At 39.4% G+C, this 18,803-nt stretch overlaps 1 protein-coding gene across 2 annotated transcripts in view; it reads left to right on the forward strand.

The window, feature by feature from the left end:
* Positions 1-16,432, forward strand: part of hmgcra (3-hydroxy-3-methylglutaryl-CoA reductase a) — a 20,198-nt gene extending 3,766 nt beyond the window's left edge. For both annotated transcript variants that reach the window (XM_057832001.1, XM_057832000.1), the window contains exons 7-22: positions 8-92; positions 184-289; positions 535-641; positions 725-844; positions 954-1,114; positions 1,211-1,464; positions 3,573-3,739; positions 3,918-4,112; positions 4,179-4,337; positions 5,913-6,070; positions 6,161-6,266; positions 6,378-6,548; positions 10,237-10,377; positions 10,446-10,604; positions 13,099-13,253; positions 15,013-16,432. In XM_057832001.1, the coding sequence (XP_057687984.1) occupies positions 8-92; positions 184-289; positions 535-641; positions 725-844; positions 954-1,114; positions 1,211-1,464; positions 3,573-3,739; positions 3,918-4,112; positions 4,179-4,337; positions 5,913-6,070; positions 6,161-6,266; positions 6,378-6,548; positions 10,237-10,377; positions 10,446-10,604; positions 13,099-13,253; positions 15,013-15,067 (2,299 nt within the window). In that variant the 3' untranslated portion in view covers positions 15,068-16,432. The remainder of the gene's footprint in view (positions 1-7; positions 93-183; positions 290-534; positions 642-724; positions 845-953; positions 1,115-1,210; positions 1,465-3,572; positions 3,740-3,917; positions 4,113-4,178; positions 4,338-5,912; positions 6,071-6,160; positions 6,267-6,377; positions 6,549-10,236; positions 10,378-10,445; positions 10,605-13,098; positions 13,254-15,012) is intronic.
* Positions 16,433-18,803: the final 2,371 nt, after the last annotated feature.

An 18,803-nucleotide genomic window follows, 5' to 3' on the forward strand; every position in this document is an offset into this window, starting at 1 on the left:
CTTCCAGTGAGGCGCTACCTTTTTTTCTGCTTCTGATTGACCTCTCCAAAGCTTGTGCTCTTGCCAAGTTTGCCCTCAGCTCCAGTTCTCAGGTACAAAACTTGTGCAGTGGAACCTATATCAAATGATTAAGTGATTTTTTGTTTTAATTTTATTTTCTCTCTCTCTTTTTTTTTTTTCTAGGATGAAGTCCGTGAGAACATTGCTCGAGGTATGGCAGTGTTGGGACCTACATTCACCTTAGATGCCCTGGTGGAATGCTTAGTGATCGGTGTGGGAACCATGTCAGGTACGGTTATATTTTATTAGTTCTCGGTGAGATATTGCAAGTATAACTAAAGAATTGATATCACTATCAGGTATTAATGTTATTGGGGATCGTCATGTGTGATGCAGTCTGTGGATTATTAGGTCAATAAGGAGAAAAAAACTGAGTAAAAACATTAAACCAGTGGATTCATTGAATGTACATTCTTTTAATATCGAATTTCTAAAATGAAATTGTAAAATAATTTATAACTTTGTATATTTCAGGTGTTCGACAGTTAGAAATAATGTGCTGCTTTGGCTGCATGTCTATTTTGGCCAACTATTTTGTCTTCATGACATTCTTCCCTGCGTGTGTGTCACTGGTGCTGGAGGTAAGAGTTTAATTTTTCCCTGTGGGTTCTTTTGTGTACAAAAGATTTTAGTTTTATCTAATTATTGTATGTATTTCCTGTAGGTGTCTCGTGAAAGCCAAGAAGGCCATCCAATTTGGCAGCTGAGCCACTTCTCTCGGGTGCTTGAGGAAGAACAGGATAACAAACCGAATCCTGTCACCCAGAGAGTCAAAATAATTATGGTATTTTCAGTCATACATCATTTTTGTTATTGTGTTTTGATTCTTTCATGGGTGTTTTTCTTCATTCTGAGAACGTGTGTGATGCGTTGTGCATCTCCTTTGTCTGCAGTCGTTGGGCCTTGTTATGGTTCATGCTCACAGTAGGTGGATTGCTGAGCCCCTGTTGTTCAATGCTACAGTGGGGATTCCACTGGGTGGCATGGATGAAGAACACCTCTCACCCAGGAGAATTGAGCCAGAGATACCTCTGTGGCACTTTTACCTCACAAGGTACCGTAAGTGGATGTGAATTACTTTAAAATGTTGTTTTTTTTGTGAAGAACAAAAAGTGTCATATAAACTTTTTGTCCCAATGTTTTCCCACAGAATGATAACAATGGATATTGAGCAGGTGATCTGCCTAGCCTTGGCTTTGCTGCTGGCGATCAAGTACATCTTTTTTGAACAAGTGGAGATGGAGTCTCCCCTATCTATAAGGAATCCAATCACAATGCCCACCCAGCCATTGCCTCCGCGACAAGCCACTGAGACTTGCTGTAGGAAGGAACTTGCTCTTCCCCAGTGCCCTCCACCCTCTCCAAGTTTGCCTTCTATCACACCAGCCAACAAGGAAGATATTGGTATGTCTATGCTCAATTATATTCAGGTAGCATTCTTTCCTAGATTACTCCCTTGTTCTGCTGGTGGACTTTAATTGATGATTGTCATAGTGTATCAGTAGAACGTTTATTCTAACGGCCAGTGTTGTCACAGATTACTTGAAAAAGTATTGCAATTACTGATTACGCCTTGAAAAAGTAATCTAGTTACTTTAACAATTACTTTATGAACAAAGTAACTAAGTTACTTTAAAAGTAATTTATCGGTTTTTACCAATTGTTCTTCCTTTGCTGCCACGATATAAGAATGAAAACAGAAAAATGTTATTTCGTAATCTAGTAATTTAGTAATTGAAATTTTCAGATATGTCTTAATCTTTGAGTTAGCGGAATTTAATTAGTCGATGGAGTTGATTTCAACCACCATTGAGTCGCGATAGCTTAGCCACTCCGGAGCCCTGAAACTAACAAAGAACTGACAAACTGCACTGAATTTGTTCAAATCAACTCCAACGACTAATTAAATCCCCGCTAACTCTAATTCTAAACTTCCCCTTCAAAATAAAGACCTAGGCGTTAAAATGTTGTCTATAAAAGTTGTAAAGCAATCAAACAAACAACAATAATGAATGAAATGAACAAGAATCCTACAAAGTATTTCATAATAGGTCAAAATTATTTTTCAAACAGATCATGTGACTAGCTTGTTAGTGTCAAGATGGATATATGTATATGTATGTATATATACACAGTACAGGCCAAAAGTTTGGACACACCACAAGGGTGGATACCTTGAAGAATGTAGAACATAAAACCTGTTTTTAGTTCTTTCACTTTTTTGCCAAGTTCATAATTCCACATGTTCGTTCATAGTTTTGATATCTTCAGTGAGAATTTACAATAGTAGTGAAAATATATAAAACGTACAAATGATGAGGTGTGTCCACTTTTCCACTTTGACTTTTGTTTCAGGGTCATCAACATGTTTTGCCCCCCTCCCACAAAAGTCAAACTCCGCTTATTGTTACAACTATAAAACATACTTAAAGGCAAGTTACAAACTGTAAAAGTGCTGGCTGTCTCGTTACCTGTAGGCTTTGTTTCGGGTTGTGTCGCGCTGTGCTGTATAATTCGAAGTTGTTCCTTGAATTGGATGTAGAGTTTTTAGTGATCAACAGTCTTTTTGAGACCGCGCAAAGTTTGCAACGCCCATTGAGCAAATGCAACCGTTTGTGATATCTCTCCTGCCTCTTTCACTGCGTCCTGACAAGGTAGCTAGGCTATGTTGTTGGCCGGCGCCGTGATGCAGACAGCACTTACCTAGCTTGGGGATACACTGGACCCTTCTTTTTTCCTGATGAGAAAACGTGATATGTGATGTCACTCCTAAAATCAAGAGCAAAATTTTCTGTTTGAAATGCTCTTCGCACAAGACAACAGTTTTCTTCATTCTACATACATTATGGGACAACAACAAAATAGTAACGCACAGGCACTGAGGAAACTAACTTTAATCAGATTTGTTAGGTTTTGTGTTGGTATCTCCTAGTGTGACTTGTCTCTGTGATTGCCCATTGATTTCATCTGTTGTGCCTTCTCCTAGTGTATCTTGCAATCTGCATCCTACTGTGTTACCCAGCTGTTCATTGTCTCGTTACCCCTTGTCTGTGTGTGTGTATATAAGCACCCAGTTTCTTGTCACTCCTGGTTGCGTCATTGTCAATGTCAAAGTCTATGTCAATGTCGTTGTTCATGCCAGCGTCAACTTTGCCTCTTCCTACGTCACAGCCCTCATGTTCCTCTGCCTAGTAAGTTTTTGAGACCAGTCTTTTGCCAATACCCTGGGTTTTGTTTGCGACTGTTTTTGGGATTACCTCAGTTTTGGTTTGTACTTTGTTTTTCTGTCGGCTTTAATTAAATTACTTTTGCACCAGCTTGCCTTGCTTCCCTTTCCCTGCACTTGGGTCCACACACCACCTGCCTGCCCAGCATTCCTGACAAGATTACTGGTTTGGAAAAATAAACGCGTTAGATTGCTCGTTACTGAAAGAAAGTAATCAGATTACAACACTGCTAATGGTACAGCAACAACAATTCTTCAAAATCACTTCTTCCTATTGCTTCTCTAGATGAAGTTATCCGGCCCCTGCTTGTTTCTGTCAATGATCCTGGGTCAAGTAATGTCTCTATTCTTGAAGAAGAGGAAAAGAAATCTGAAATCACAGAGTTACACCTTCTGCCTCCCTTAAATCCTCGGAGCCTTGCTGAATGTGTGGCCATTCTCAACAATCCAGAGGTATGAAACCTGTACTTACCCTCTACACCGGCGGTCAAAAGATTTGAAACACTTTCTCTTGGTATTGATCAGTAAAATGTCTCAAAACCTTTGACAACGGGTGTAGTCCTACATGCAAAGCTTTTGACATCTGATCTCAAGCAGATCTCTGACATACAGTATATGGCATGTTTTGCAGCAAGGGGCTCGTTTTCTCAGTGATGCTGAGGTGATAATGTTGGTCAATTCGAAACACATTCCCTCTTACAAACTGGAGGCGGTCATGGAAACACCTGAGAGAGGTGTGGCCATACGTCGACAGATGATATCCGCAAAGCTTCCCTCTCCCTCTGCTCTCTCATCGTTGCCATTCACTGATTATGACTACTCAAAGGTGAGGTCACTCTGCTGCGGTCATCTTCTATTGCATATTTTACATAGCTGTGAATGTGTCCTCCAGGTTATGGGCACCTGCTGTGAGAATGTGATTGGCTATATGCCTGTGCCGGTGGGTGTGGCTGGGCCGTTACATCTGGATGGAAAGCAGTTCCAAGTTCCCATGGCAACGACTGAGGGATGCCTTGTTGCGAGCACCAATCGGGGATGTCGAGCAATTGCGGTAAATTTAGTTGTTTTTAAAGCGTTATTAAGGGGCAGTTTACATGGTGACGCTCCGAGAATACGACAAATTTAAAATTTGCATTTATATGGTTCCGTCTCCATTCGAACAATGTGCAATTCCGTGTGACAACGATGTAGGGAAAACGATGTTTAGTAGCACCGCTGCGCACGCCCAATGTGATGTGTGCGAGTGCTGACGTTATCGGCGCGGGAACTTTCCATTGATATGGATGTGGAGCAAGCCCCTTATAGCCCCGTCAATCGAATCCTTCCACTTTGGAGCCTGGATTGAAAGGTCTGCGTCTTTGCCTTCCGCTTTCGCTGACACCATATAAAGGCAAGGCCATTCTGCACCACAGTCATTGAGTCTTGGTGTCGCAGAGTCGCCATGTAAACTGCCTCTAGGTTATTTGATTTTTGCACTATTTAGCCAATTGCAAGTCCAGCTGAGTTATAGTACAGTGGTACCCCTACATACAAAGTGCATTCCAGGACCTGTAAGTGGAAATGGTTGTATGTCGAGCAGGATTTTCCCATAAGAATACATTATAATTCATTAATTCGCTCCAAAGCCCGAAAACCGACACTAAATCCTTAATAAATACTGCTGGTACAATTACAAATGGAAATTACACATAACAAAACAAATAAATTATAAATAAAAATCAGAATAATAATAAAACAATAATCATTGTAATTCCTGTAATAATGTAACAAATCGGGTTCTAATGTGGCGGATGTGTTTTGTGTGCTGTGCCTAAACACAATTTTCTCGTTTATTGTTCTGTTGTTGGCGTCAACTATGGCGGACAGTAGGCATGTTGTGTTGCACAAGTTCTGAATTAAGATTAAAAACCTGACGAAGATGCCGATTTGTTTGGCGACGTTACCGAAATAATAATTGTCATCTTAACTTATAAAGACTGGTGAACCGAGGCCGGAGAAGGACCGTCGAGATTGTAGACATTCTACGGCTGTATTGTCGAGCCAGTTCACGCCACGTTCATAATTTTCTGTCATTTCCATCTTCATTTCAATGTAAGTGTGACCTTTTTCATTTTTTCACCACCTGCACTAACCTTCTTGGAGCCAGTCCGCCGAGCTTCCGGGAAAACAAAGAAACTGCAGCGCTGTCATAAAGCTTCGTATTTCGAGCATGTCGTCGGATGTAGAAACAACATGTCGAAAAGACCGTGTGTCGAAGCGATCGTATGTCGAGTTACCACTGTATTTCGATATCTATAAGATTTTGTCACTAAAGCTGTGCGTCAAGGCTATGCATATGAGAGAGAAAAAAACAAAAGTCAATCGAGAACCAGGCGAGGAGGATGACTTTTGGCAGAGAGCAAATTGAGCAAGTGCCTCTCAGCCGGCTATACGGCGAACAGCGGTGATGAAGTTTGCGGGAATAGGCTAGAAGGCTGACCTTTAAGCAAAGTGCCTCTCAGCCAGCTAGACACCAATAAATGTGACTTTACTTGTACTAAATTAATAAAGTTAATCCCTGCTGTTAGTTTGATAACTGTATTATGTTCTCATCCTGTATGTGTCCGGCTGGCCTCTGTCTCCGTAGCTTGGCGGTGGAGCCAGAAGTTGCATCCTAGCTGACAGTATGACCCGAGGACCTGTGGTAAGACTTCCTTCTGCCTGCCAGGCTGCTGAGGTCAAAGCTTGGCTAGAGAGCAAAGATGGTTTCCAAGCCATCAAAGAAGCCTTTGACAACACAAGCAGGTAAATTGTCAGCTAGCTTGTTGGCATTTACACCCATTTTATGTATTGTGTTGGCCATAGTGAGTTACACGTGTGATTGATTTATGCCAGGTTTGCTCGTCTCCAGAAGCTACTGGTTGGTCTGGCAGGGAGAAATCTGTATATCCGTTTTCATTCAAAGACAGGGGATGCAATGGGAATGAATATGATCTCAAAGGTGAGAGGTTCATTAAGTCAGGCATAATTTTTCTGTATTGTGTAAAAAAGTGTTAGAATGGAAAAATGTAGTGTACCACACATTCTGAAAGTGTGTCTGGTCCTGTTTCAGGGTACAGAGCAGGCTTTGAGCAAACTTCAGCAAAACTTTCCAGAGCTGCAAGTTTTGGCTGTCAGTGGGAACTACTGTACAGATAAGAAACCAGCTGCAGTCAACTGGATAGAAGGAAGAGGAAGATCGGCAGTCTGTGAGGCTACTATCCCTGCTAATGTGGTCAAAGAGGTACGTTTAAAGAGTATTACAACACCTGAGGAAATGCTAATATTCCATCATTTATCCATAAACGCATGCCTTTTGGATTCATATCATGCCGCTACGTGTAATTACACACATCGCAACACCAAGAAAATGATAGAAATTTGGATCGATTGTCCAGCTAAAACGACCGGCGCCCGAGATCCCGGAAATCTAGCATATTGTGTGTGTGACGTCACAACTAGGAAACATCCGGCTCAGTGCTTAGTACTGAATGGCAGCGATGTTGACGGACAATTTTTTTTCTAGTTGCAGCAACGAATCCGACGTAACAAACGTTCTTTTAATGGTGACAAGGAGAGTTATGAACCTTTCTTTGGTGTTGTGGGTTATCAATTTGAGCCCAAACGAAAGTCAATGCAGCCTAATGAAGGGATCATTGAGGGGAGCAATCACACTGATGAAACACCGGCAACAGATCGTGTGGGAAACACCGAATAGTTTGTTTTGCATTTCTTTTTGTGAAGCTGATACACCGTGACAGCAAAATAAATTAATGTATAGAATAATTATCATTTATTGTGCTATCATAGGTTTTCGCTCTGCCAACAGACACAAATATGAATGGGATTAGAGGATTTGTTGTATATATTTTACGAGCGATAATTTATACATGTGTCCAGTCCTATATCCAATGCGTGATATGTGTTTTATTGAAAAAGAATACTCACTCTGGCCATTTCGAGCTTGGCTGCTCCCCTCCTTTGCTTCGCCTGGGGTCAGGGGCGGACTGGGACTAAAAAGCAGCCCTGGACTTTGACTCGGCCCAGCCCACAAGAATCGCTATACGAAGGGAAACACGGACCCCCTAGGGGTCGGGGGGCATAACCGGGAAGACTTTTTTTTTTTTTTTTTTTTTTTTAATTGTAAAATGCATCAATTTCGTGCACTTTGAGAGAAAATGAAGAAAATGTGTCTAGATTGTGACTGTCTGACTTGGGGCGCTCAAAGTACTGCAATGCTGAACTGGAGTTGGGTTCATTTTCTGTACTAGCTCTATGATCAACCTGAAAAAACAAATGAAAGAATTTATTTTTCAAAGCTAGTTTTATGTATCTAATTTATTCTAATATATCTCTATATATCTCTGTCTATAAAATGATTTCATTGTTCATGCCATAATTCAGTGGTCTCCAAACTATTCCACATAGGGCCGCAGCGGGCGCAGGATTTCATTCCAACAAAACAAGACAACACCTATGCACCAATCTGGTGTTTTACAAGTGCAGTCAGGTGCTGATTGTTTTAGCAGAAACTTCATTGGTTAAACTGTCCGTACTCGATCGGTTGAAACAAAAACCAGGCCCCACAGCGGCCCTTGAGGACCGGTTTGAAGACCCCTGCCATAATTAATCTTGCCATACAAATAATAAATTTCAATGAAAATACAATAAACATTTCAAGACAAATCCTGGATACATAACCTTCATTGGAAAGTATTAACCAGAAAACAAAACGATATATACACGATTTAAAAAAAAAAAATCATATCAATTTGACTTACTAAACTTTAAAGTAAAACCATTCATTTTATTAATATTTTGTTATATTTCTTATGAATTAATATTGCTGCTGCGTGTGCATACGTTGTTTTACAGCTAAAATATTTTTCTTTAGGAGAGTGATAGTAGGACTAGCATACTGTAACTTGACACGATTGCAAATGGACTAGCTGGCACTAACCCTTTAATTGTCATTTAAAATGTAGCTACCTGGTGGATAACAATTTCCGGTATACCGAGCAAGTGACTCTCTTCATCCCTTTTTACTTGCCCTGCGCTTGTATGGGGAACTTCCACCAGCTTATCATTACACCCTCCCTCTTCTTTTCTCTCTCCTTACACCGGCTGCACGTCAGAGCGGCTCCCGCTACCCCTCTCACCATTGCCGGGGGCTAGGCTGCTGTTACCCGACATGGCCGTTGCAGCCAGACTGCTGCTTGTGAAAATATTTGTAAACTTAAGACATTTAAATGCTTTGCTCTCCTGTTTCTTTGATTTTTTTCTCCCTAACCTAAGTTCTCCGTGCCACCCTTTTTTTGTTATTTTTGCCACCACCATCCATATTGTGCATTAACGCTCGTCGCTAGTTTGCTTCTACAAAGAACCAATGAAGGGCACTTTGTGTTTTCTTCGTTCTTTTATCAGACTGGCAATGAACAGCCAGGCGCATTGCTGCCACCTGTCGGATTGGATGCGAACTGTAGATAATGAGAGGCTAGGGGGGATAAAAACAGTGATGTATAAGGAATGGCGGCCGCCGGCCGTCCAGGGCACCGGCCGTTCTGTGATCCTCCAGAACCCACAGATTACCAGTCCGCCCCTGCCTGGGGTGGTGGGGTGGTCTCATCAGTGCCAGTCATCGTCCTCTGTCTTGATATCTCGGGACATTTAGTTGGCTGCGCGTGTATGGTGGGCACCGCATCCGCTTTCAGCAGCAATTTCTTAGCAAAACCAGATTTTGTTTGTCCATAGTTCGAATAGCTTTCAGGTTTAAAATGCGCACCACACAAAACCTTGCCGGAGGCTGGGTCTGCAAAATTAGCCTTCTTTGCACGAACGAACTTTACTCATTGTCTGCGTAGTCCAGCTCTTTTTCTCGCGTTCGGGAAATCATGGGTATTACATTGCGACAAATGGCTACTTGTACACCACATAGCATGACAGGTTTGAACCATTTTAGCGATTTTTTTGGGGGGGATAAAAAACGAACGCAACTCTCTCATCGATAAACAACAATGGCACCTGCCTCGACCTTTTGTTTCCTGGCTGTGACGTCAAAGCCCCATTCGGCTGTTTCCGGAATACTTTGGGAAATGTTCGTAATTTTCGATCTATTTTCGATAATTACTCATGAATGTGATTTATTAATATTTGTAATCTTGCCACATAACGGTTATATTGATATCTCACAGCCCCTTAGTATTATCATTCTCTTTAAGTGCACCTTGTCTGGTAACTTTGACACTTAATCCTTTTTAAGGGTGGTCGTTTGCCTTATTGACTGCTATTGACGATGCTAGACATCCACTGGGAGAGGCTGGTGGTGAATAACCATTGCAAGCCCTCCCGATCAAAATGGATTCGGCGTTTAGTCCCATCAATGGCACCAAAACATGATTATTCCCAACCAATCCTCGCAGTCTATCGTTGTTAGTGGCAGGCAGTTGGTTAAATTCTATGAAAACCAAAATCAACCTTAGAGTGTTCTTCTGGTTTTATTCATTTTTATTTTATTAATGTTGTCTTATAAATCAAAAGTTGTATTTAGTCATAAACAATATATGAAAATAATGATTATTAATTAAAAATATATATAAATATTTATATTTAAGACCTAGCATTTACATAATGTAGACCTCTCATTTTGGGTCATATAGGCCATAATTGTATATCAAATGTTAATATTTTTTGGCCTACATGACCCAAATTGTGATGTCCACACATGTGGACTCAGTGTTTCAATTATTTAATAATTTATAGTAAGTTTTTATTTAACTACTTTTTTTTTTTTTACATTACTAAAAATACTCACTAGCCCTATAAAGGGACATGTAGTTATAAGGAAAAGGCAACCATTTACAACATAAATATCCTTCTAAATATAGCAATTGCAAGTTTGTTGGCATTTACGATTGTTGATTACTGTTTTTCAGATTTTGAAGACCTCGACGAAAGCTTTGGTGGAGGTGAACATCAATAAAAACCTTGTGGGTTCAGCTATGGCTGGCAGTATTGGTGGATTTAACGCACATGCAGCCAACCTAGTAGCTGCCATATACATTGCCTGTGGACAGGTAGTAACATTCTATTTGTGCTTTTTTTGATGGCATTCCTAGTTTCATAGTAAAAATGTTTACCTCAGGATCCTGCTCAGTCAGTGAGCAGCAGTAACTGCATCACCTTAATGGAGGAGTCAGGCCCTACAGGTGAAGACCTTTACATCAGCTGCACCATGCCCTCTATAGAGCTTGGCACAGTAGGGGGTGGAACCAACCTGCTTCCTCAGCAAGCTTGCCTTCAGGTATGCTCACATGGCATGATCACTAGTAATAATAGTGCAACTATGGTGTATACAAGGGGTCCCCAACCTTTTTTGCACCACGGACCGGTGTGATTTGGGTCTTTTTTTTCACGGACCGGTGTTCTGTCAAATTTTGCACCCTTATAAAATTTTGCTTTCAAAGCTTTTGTGGCGGTGAAAAAAGCCCTCTTTTATATTCAGTTGGACTCGCAATGTTATCCAATTGTGCTAAAAAACTATTTACATCATTAACATACATGCGCAACACGGAAATGGCGTAAATTAATGCTTAACGACTTGGCGAAGTCGTTAAGTGAGAGGGCTACGTGCAGTTGTTGTGTGCACCTAACATGGCAAACGTAAGTTAATATTCCTTTAGTTAAAGAAAGTTTGTAGTGTGTACTTTGGAATCGCTGCATTCGCGGTCCTTTTTAACGTTACGCGCATGCCAACTTTGTCAGAACACTGGCAATGTGCGGCAGAAAAATACAGGAAATATAAAATAGCATTTGTTTTTAGCCCCATCGTGGACAGTTGCACAGACATGCTCGAATCGCTTGGTTTATTCACATACGGGTCACGAATTCACTCCTTCGCAGTTCGTGGGTCTTTAGTGATTGGGAAGTAGCATAAATGTTGTTTTCTTCGAGGTAGTAGGCACATCTTCTGGCTCGTCAGGTTCCCTTTTCCCCGTAAAAACTCTGTCCAAAGACGACTGTTATTCAGTCATTCTAGTGTGGGGGCTAATTATTTCCGGGAAGAAATGTGATTGGCGACGACCAGCGTCATACCTTATTATCGAGTCCAAGCGCGCATAGATATTCAAAACGAGATTTAGTGCTAACAGTCCAATCAATGCATTTCTCCTATCCTGTAGTTGTATATCTAGAGTAGACAAGGATATTGGTGTGTTAAGCGGCACAGGCCAAAGTCCAGAATGCAGTCGTTAATAAATTATTATTTCTGCGCGGCCAGGTACCAAATGCGCCACGGACCGGTACCGGTCCGCAGCCTGGTCGTTGGGGACCCCTGGTGTATACTTTTAGTCAGCATAACTCACCATATTATCATTTAAAATGTTTAGATTTTTTTGTTGTTGTGTTTGTTATTGATAAAAAGTGTTGTTTTTGGAAGCCCTTTTATCTCAGTTTCTTGGACGAAAATACTTTTTAGTCTTAGTCATATTTTAGTCATTTCAAAATGTCTTCGTTTCGTTTTAGTCGACAATTCTCAAAATGTTTTTGTCTATAAACTTCAAAAGTTTTAGTCCATGAATAAATAAATAAAAGGTTTCCAACAATTTCGAATGAACATTGACAGACGAGCACATAATTGTAGAGTCTACAAGGATATCAACATCTTCATGATGATAATACACACTCAGCAGGAAAATGGCACATTATTTTTGCAATTAATTAAACCCACCTGGACCTAGGGTGTGCCATCTTAGGCACCCCACGATTCTTGAACGATGATCACGGTATTGACGATGATCACAGTTATATAAATATCCTAATGATTCAACAGGAACGATGGAAACAACAAAAAGCTGCCCTTAAGCTGCTTTTTTATTTATTTATTTTTACAAGAAAGTGCAAAAACTTTAACCATTTTAAAGGGAGTACTTATGTCTCTCAACAATACAATAAAATTTACACAGGTGGAATGAATTCCACATTTTCTGGAAACAATGTGTCTTTAGAAATAAGCCTTCCTTCAACCAATATACTTTGTTTTCACAGATTTCTGTACTATTTCGCATGTTTGTAGTGTTAGTACCGCTATACTTAATCATGGTTTTACACGTTCTGCATATGAAATACACGTTAGCGAATTAGCTAATTAGCTAAGCGCTAGGCGCTAACTATTAACACCTTAAAAACAACAACAATAAAGGCTAAACAGTACAAGCAGGTTCGTGTACTCACCTCTTACAGACGCACACGGGTCTTAGCAACACACTCAGGACATTTTTCAATTGACATGACTTGAAACCACAGCTGGAAATCTGAAAGTCGAGGAGCAACCAACTCTCTCTTCCCCTCTCGCTCGAAAAAATAATGTGCGCACAGAAGCGCGCCGGGTCGCGCCTCTGTACCTGCCTTTCTCATACACTAATTTATTTTCCAGTCTTTTGAAAAAGAGTAAATCTCTCACTCAGTTACAGGCAGCATCCATTATAATGGGGGGCTTAAGGACACCTTAAATGAAGTGTGGGCAGGTATAAAAATAGTCGGCAAAATACCCTGGAGAAAATTATCTGTCCCAGTGTAGACATAGCCTTAGTTTCCCAAGACACGTTTTTAGCTTCTCATCGTGACGTCATCGACATGCAAAAATTTTTCATTAACAAAATATTTTTGTTATCGTCATCGTTGATGAAAGCAACACTGTTGATAAAGCAATGGTGGCATAGTTTGTACTTACACATTATTTGGCCATTGTGGTGGTTAAAAGTTCTTGAGTCAGGCATTTTGTTTGGACGTCTGCCCAGATGCTGGGCGTACAGGGGGCCAGTGAGGCTTGTCCAGGGGAGAATGCCAGGCAGCTTGCCAAAGTGGTTTGTGCCACTGTGCTGGCTGGGGAACTGTCACTCATGTCTGCTCTGGCAGCTGGCCACCTGGTCAAGAGTCACATGACACATAACAGGTAAGCGTTCTTTTTCCTGTTTTACAAAGTAAATTATTTACGTAGCTGTTTAAAGGGAACCACGGATAGAAAGACTTGTAGTTCTTAAAAGATAAACGTGATTATGAGTTAAAATAATTTGATATTGAAACCCCTCTTGATGTTTTCGTTTTCATACAATTTGTAAAATTAGTTTAACTAGTAGGTCGCCATTGTTGTTGACGACGCAGGGCGGTGAGATCACTGGCTTAATCTGCCGCAGTATGACTCTAGCGACATGAACATGTCATCTGTTCAGCCCTTTTAATTTGAACCCGAGAGGAACATTAATGAGCATGACAGCAAAACGAGCAGCAAAAGCAAAATGAACAGGAAAGACAGGATGAGACGAGACTTATGACAAAACCAGTGTTCTGCCAAAATGTGCTACACCAGCGAAACGTTAACAAGAAGCGGATTTGACTCCCAAAGTACTACCGTGCGCTTTCAGCTCGTTTTGTTTAGATTAGGGCTGTCAAACGATTAAAATTTTTTAATCGAGTTAATCACAGCTTAAAAATTAATTAATCGTAATTAATCGCAATTCAAACCATCTCTAAAATATGCCATATTTTTATGTAAATTATTGTTGGAATGGAAAGATAAGACACAAGACGGATATATACATTAAACATACTGTACATAAGTACTGTATTTGTTTATTAAAACAATAAATCAACAAGATGGCATTAACATTATTAACATTCTGTTAAAGCGATCCATGGGTAGAAAGACTTGTAGTTCTTAAAAGATAAATGTTAGTACAAGTTATATAAATTTTGTATTAAAACCCCTCTTAATGTTTTAGTTTGAATAAAATTTGTAAAATTTTCAAACAAAAAATAAACTAGTAGCTCGCCATTGTTGACGTCAATAATTACACAATGCTCATGGTGCTGAAACCAATAAAATCAGTCGCACCCAAGCGCCAGCAGAGGGGCGACAAAACACCAAAAAAACACAAGTAACAAATGGACATGACACTGTGCTGTCATTTTAATCTGTTTGAGCGGGGCATGTGCGTTAAATGCATCAAATATTTTAATGTGATTAATTTTAAAAAATTAATTACCGCCCGTTAACGCGATAATTTTGACAGCCCTAGTTTAGATGCATACAGACAAATAATAATAAAGATGCCTTACGAAAATACTTAAACGTAGTGATATCAAAGAAGGGTGGATATAAATACGATACGTGACTAATGTGGTCAACAGATCAACAATCTGCTTTAAAGCAACCACAAGAAAACACAATCTTAAAAGTATGAGAGGGAAACATGTGAAAAGAATTTCGAGGCAATGAAACGCTAATAAAAGACTCAATATAAACACAAATAGTAAGTACTCGCAGCTTTTAACCAATGTGCGCATGTGTTGGACGTCTCGCCGCTACGGAAGGAATTGCAGAACACCGGTAGTGTTCGTCTAGTGACAGTGACAAACTACGTCATCACCCGGGGTGTCCATTGCACACATATAACATGGCGCCCTCTGTGGGTCAAAACATGTCCTAAATATAATAGATTTTTAAATCAATGGCAATATTTTATGTGTTTCTAATACGATATTTCAGTAAAAGAGAACAATTGTGGATTATTAGAGCCTACAAGTCTTGAAATCCGAGGTTCCCTTTAAATGTGAATGTTTTAGTTTTAGTTCAACCTACTGAAAGTGAATGTTCAGAGAGAGAAAAAAAAAGCTTATAAGGTGATGCTTAATAAGTTATATTCTTTCTTTAGATCCAAGGTGAACCTCCAGGAGAGTGTGGGAACTTGCATCAAGCAAGCCTCTTGAGCATGATACTTGAACAGTATGCATAAAAAAGGGACTGAAATGACTGCAAAGTGATTTCAACACCAGTATTTGGTCTGGTTATCCTGATTTCTGTTTTTATTCAACCATGAAACAACTCATACGACAATAAATGCAGAAAGAAAGAAACTTTCAAACGTTAACTGTGTGAATGTTGAACATTGATTCCACATAATGTACATAGTAATGTATCATATTGTAAGAAATAATTTGTTTTAGCACCATGGAATATGGACAAAATTGAATTTCATCGAGTCTTCACCACCACTATGTATGTAAATAAGCAACCTTAAAGTAGTTGCATTGCTTCAAATAATTTCACATGTAAGATGTTATATTTCTCTTGGATTATCATTTGGAAGAGGTACCCATGCTAAACCGGTTGTGACGCGATTCTTGTGATTAATGTTCTTAGTAACAATGACTTGTACATTGACAATGCACTACATTTTTATTTTGGTAAAAAAATTTTAATGCTGCAAAAAAATGGTCACATTTATTGATGCCTGAAAACAAACCAAAGGAAATTTTGCCCAAATAGCTACGTATATGTTCCTTTCTCTAGGAGGCCCTCGGAACAATAAATGTTATTTTAATAAATGGTTTTGTTCACGGGAATTATTTTATATGAACCCTGATAGAAAAATATAAATTAACAATATGATTTAACTCTTACAATGGTTATACCTAAACCCTTGAAGGAGTGGATTTAAAATACTTCAATCATTTTGAAGTCCTGAAGCTATAAAAACCCTCAAAAATGGTTAAAATCAACTCTAAGGATTTGATTGAACACTTTTGCGGTTTACCTGCAGAGACAAAGGATTTTATGGCCACATACAATCAAACAAAAATTAATTAAATAGGTGAATAAACATTTGAAATGTGGTGAAATTATGACATGAGACTTTTCAATTGCTTTTAAAAAATGTTGCCACAAGAGGGAGCTTGCACACCGGAAAATAAAGGGTATAGCAATAACAGGGATGTCTGTCAGAACTCATCCTGTAGCAATTCATACCTAATCAAGCTGACTTTAAATTGACTTGATGTTATGTATTAATCACATAGGTGACAATTAGAGTGTTAAACTACATTTAAAATCAACAATTTAAATGAATTGCGGTGGAGCTGGACAAAATCCAAAGGACTGTCATTTTTCCAATACTTCTGGTCCTGTTTCTGAGTACATTAAATTGTTAGACAGATACACCATTTAATTGCAGCTTGTATACCAAACAACACAGAACCTTCGATATATTAATTTGTATATTGGACCCTAAAAGGACACTTGTTTTCACTGACGGCGCGTGTCAGTGCATGAATTCACCAATTAGACAGGTATTTTGAGTTTTAAGCCTTCTAATTAATGGCTCTGTATGTTTGTATTACACCAAAAGAATAAATATAACCACTGCCTACTGATTTTTTTCTCACCATTTGCATTATTTGATTCTGTTGAAATCTTTTAAAATGAAGCTCAGTCAGCTCTTTGGGGCGAATATTGTTAAGGTCGTTGTGGCCTTGGCTACCTCTGAAAATTACTGCCCACTCCACTGGCCATTATACTGTAGATTTTAATAACAACTGTTGGTCTCTGTGCACATTAGATAACTAACATTGCATGATAAACCAAAGTATATCTGTTGGCATCTCATTTAAGGGACACCAAGTACGGTGGCTCAAAGTACTTGAGCATGCAAATGGTGAAGAAAATACTAACACAAAAAATTAAACCGCTTAGGAGCACAGTGATTTTGTGACCTTATATCCATGCATACTGTATATACAGTGATGTAGAGTCGAGCACAGACAGGTGCCTGTGAAAATGGGTATTAATGACATCTCGAGGAAGGGTTTGCAAACTGGGATACTTGCATTTGACTGCTGCAATCCCATCGACAGGGGATATATATACTTAAAAACTAACATATTAAATATTTCAAATATATATTTTTTCCTTTTTTGCACCACGGCCCCCCGCCTTAGCAGAGAATGGTTTGACCCCACTCTGGCGCACTCAATGCTACACTACGTACCCTGAAGCGGGAAATTAAAATCTGCTATTGTTATAAATAGGGTTGTTCCGATCATGTTTTTTTGCTCCCGATCCGATCCCGATCGTTTTAGTTTGAGTGTCTGCCGATCCCGATATTTCCCGATCCGATTGCTTTTTTTTGCTCCAGATTCAATTCCAATCATTCCCGATAATTTTTCCCGATCATATACATTTTGGCAATGCATTAAGAAAAAAATTGATAAAACTCGGACGAATACATACATTCAACATACAGTACATAAGTACTGTATTTGTTTATTATGACAATAAATCCTCAAGATGGCATTCACATTATTAACATTCTTTCTGTGAGAGGGATCCACGGATAGAAAGACTTGTGACTTTGTATATTGTGACTAAATATTGCCATCTAGTGTATTTGTTGAGCTTTCAGTAAATGATACTGTAGCCATGCCCAAATGCATGATGGGAAGTGGAACCATGGCTGTGCGTAGTGCTACCAATTGATTTATCTTCTCTGCGTTGGGAAATAACATAGGGTGTTAAGAAAAAGATCAACTACTACCTTTCTTCCCCACATTGCATCCCACGATATTTCTAATCAGTGGGAGAGGGATTGTAAGGCTTTAGCCAATTAAAAAAAGGCTCCAAAGGCTGCCAAATTTCACTCTACTCATTTAATGCTGCCTTTTAGCTCTATATACAGGTACAACGGCGCAATTATAGATTAAACGCGACAATGCGTGAGTGGGTCGTGCAGCGCATGCGTCAATTGCGTTAAATATTTTAACGTGATAAATTTGAAAAAAAAATTAATTACCGCCGTTCACGCGATAAATTTGATAACCCTAACTTAAGCCTAAACTAAAGACTTTGGATGAGTGTAACATATTATGTCTGTCACGTTAAATGAAATAAGAAAACGATTTATTTAAGAAATATATATATAAAAAAAAGGCATGTTCGATATTTTTTTGCCAATTCCGATACTTTGAAAATGACGTGATCGGACACGATCGATCGGCATCGGGACATCTCTAGTTATAAACTCTAAACATGGCGAGACGTCATAAATCGGGTGCGCAGAAAAGAAAAGATAAAAGAAAGAGATGAAGATCATAGAGGAGAACGAGAAAAAATGATTTTTTTTTTTATAAGGGGGACAAGAAGCCAGAGAATTAGAGCTAGAGTTGGCTGTAGACGGTGATGTCGGAAATGAACAATAGCTGCTAACACTGAACGTTTACATTCGCAATCACCGTGAACAAAGCCCAATTTGAGTCTGTCACCGGCCGCTTGTAGCCTATTGAGCTGTGGTATGACAAGACATGCTGCTCGTGTTGAGCCGAGGAGATAGAAGGTGATGGGAGATCAGGGATATACTGTATGTTAGTCAGTGGGGAGCAGGTGCGCGAGGCTGAACAGACGACATGAGACATTAATAAAACCAAACAGATTGGGTGAACGGTGGCCAGGGTTATATTTCTCACCAATATGAACCTAATTAATTGATAGGCTAAATACTACTTAACCTATACATGGAACTACGTTGGCTTTCATTGTCCTTCACCACAAGAGTAAAACATTGCTTTAAATAGTTGTCTATTTCATCTTCTCCCTTATTTTCATCTCTGCATCAGGGGGTTGAGCAATTATGGGAAAAGCTAAATAGGGATGAATTAAACTTTTTAACACAAT

This window comes from Corythoichthys intestinalis, chromosome 3 (genome assembly GCF_030265065.1).
Source record: "Corythoichthys intestinalis isolate RoL2023-P3 chromosome 3, ASM3026506v1, whole genome shotgun sequence".
Taxonomy (NCBI): domain Eukaryota; kingdom Metazoa; phylum Chordata; class Actinopteri; order Syngnathiformes; family Syngnathidae; genus Corythoichthys; species Corythoichthys intestinalis.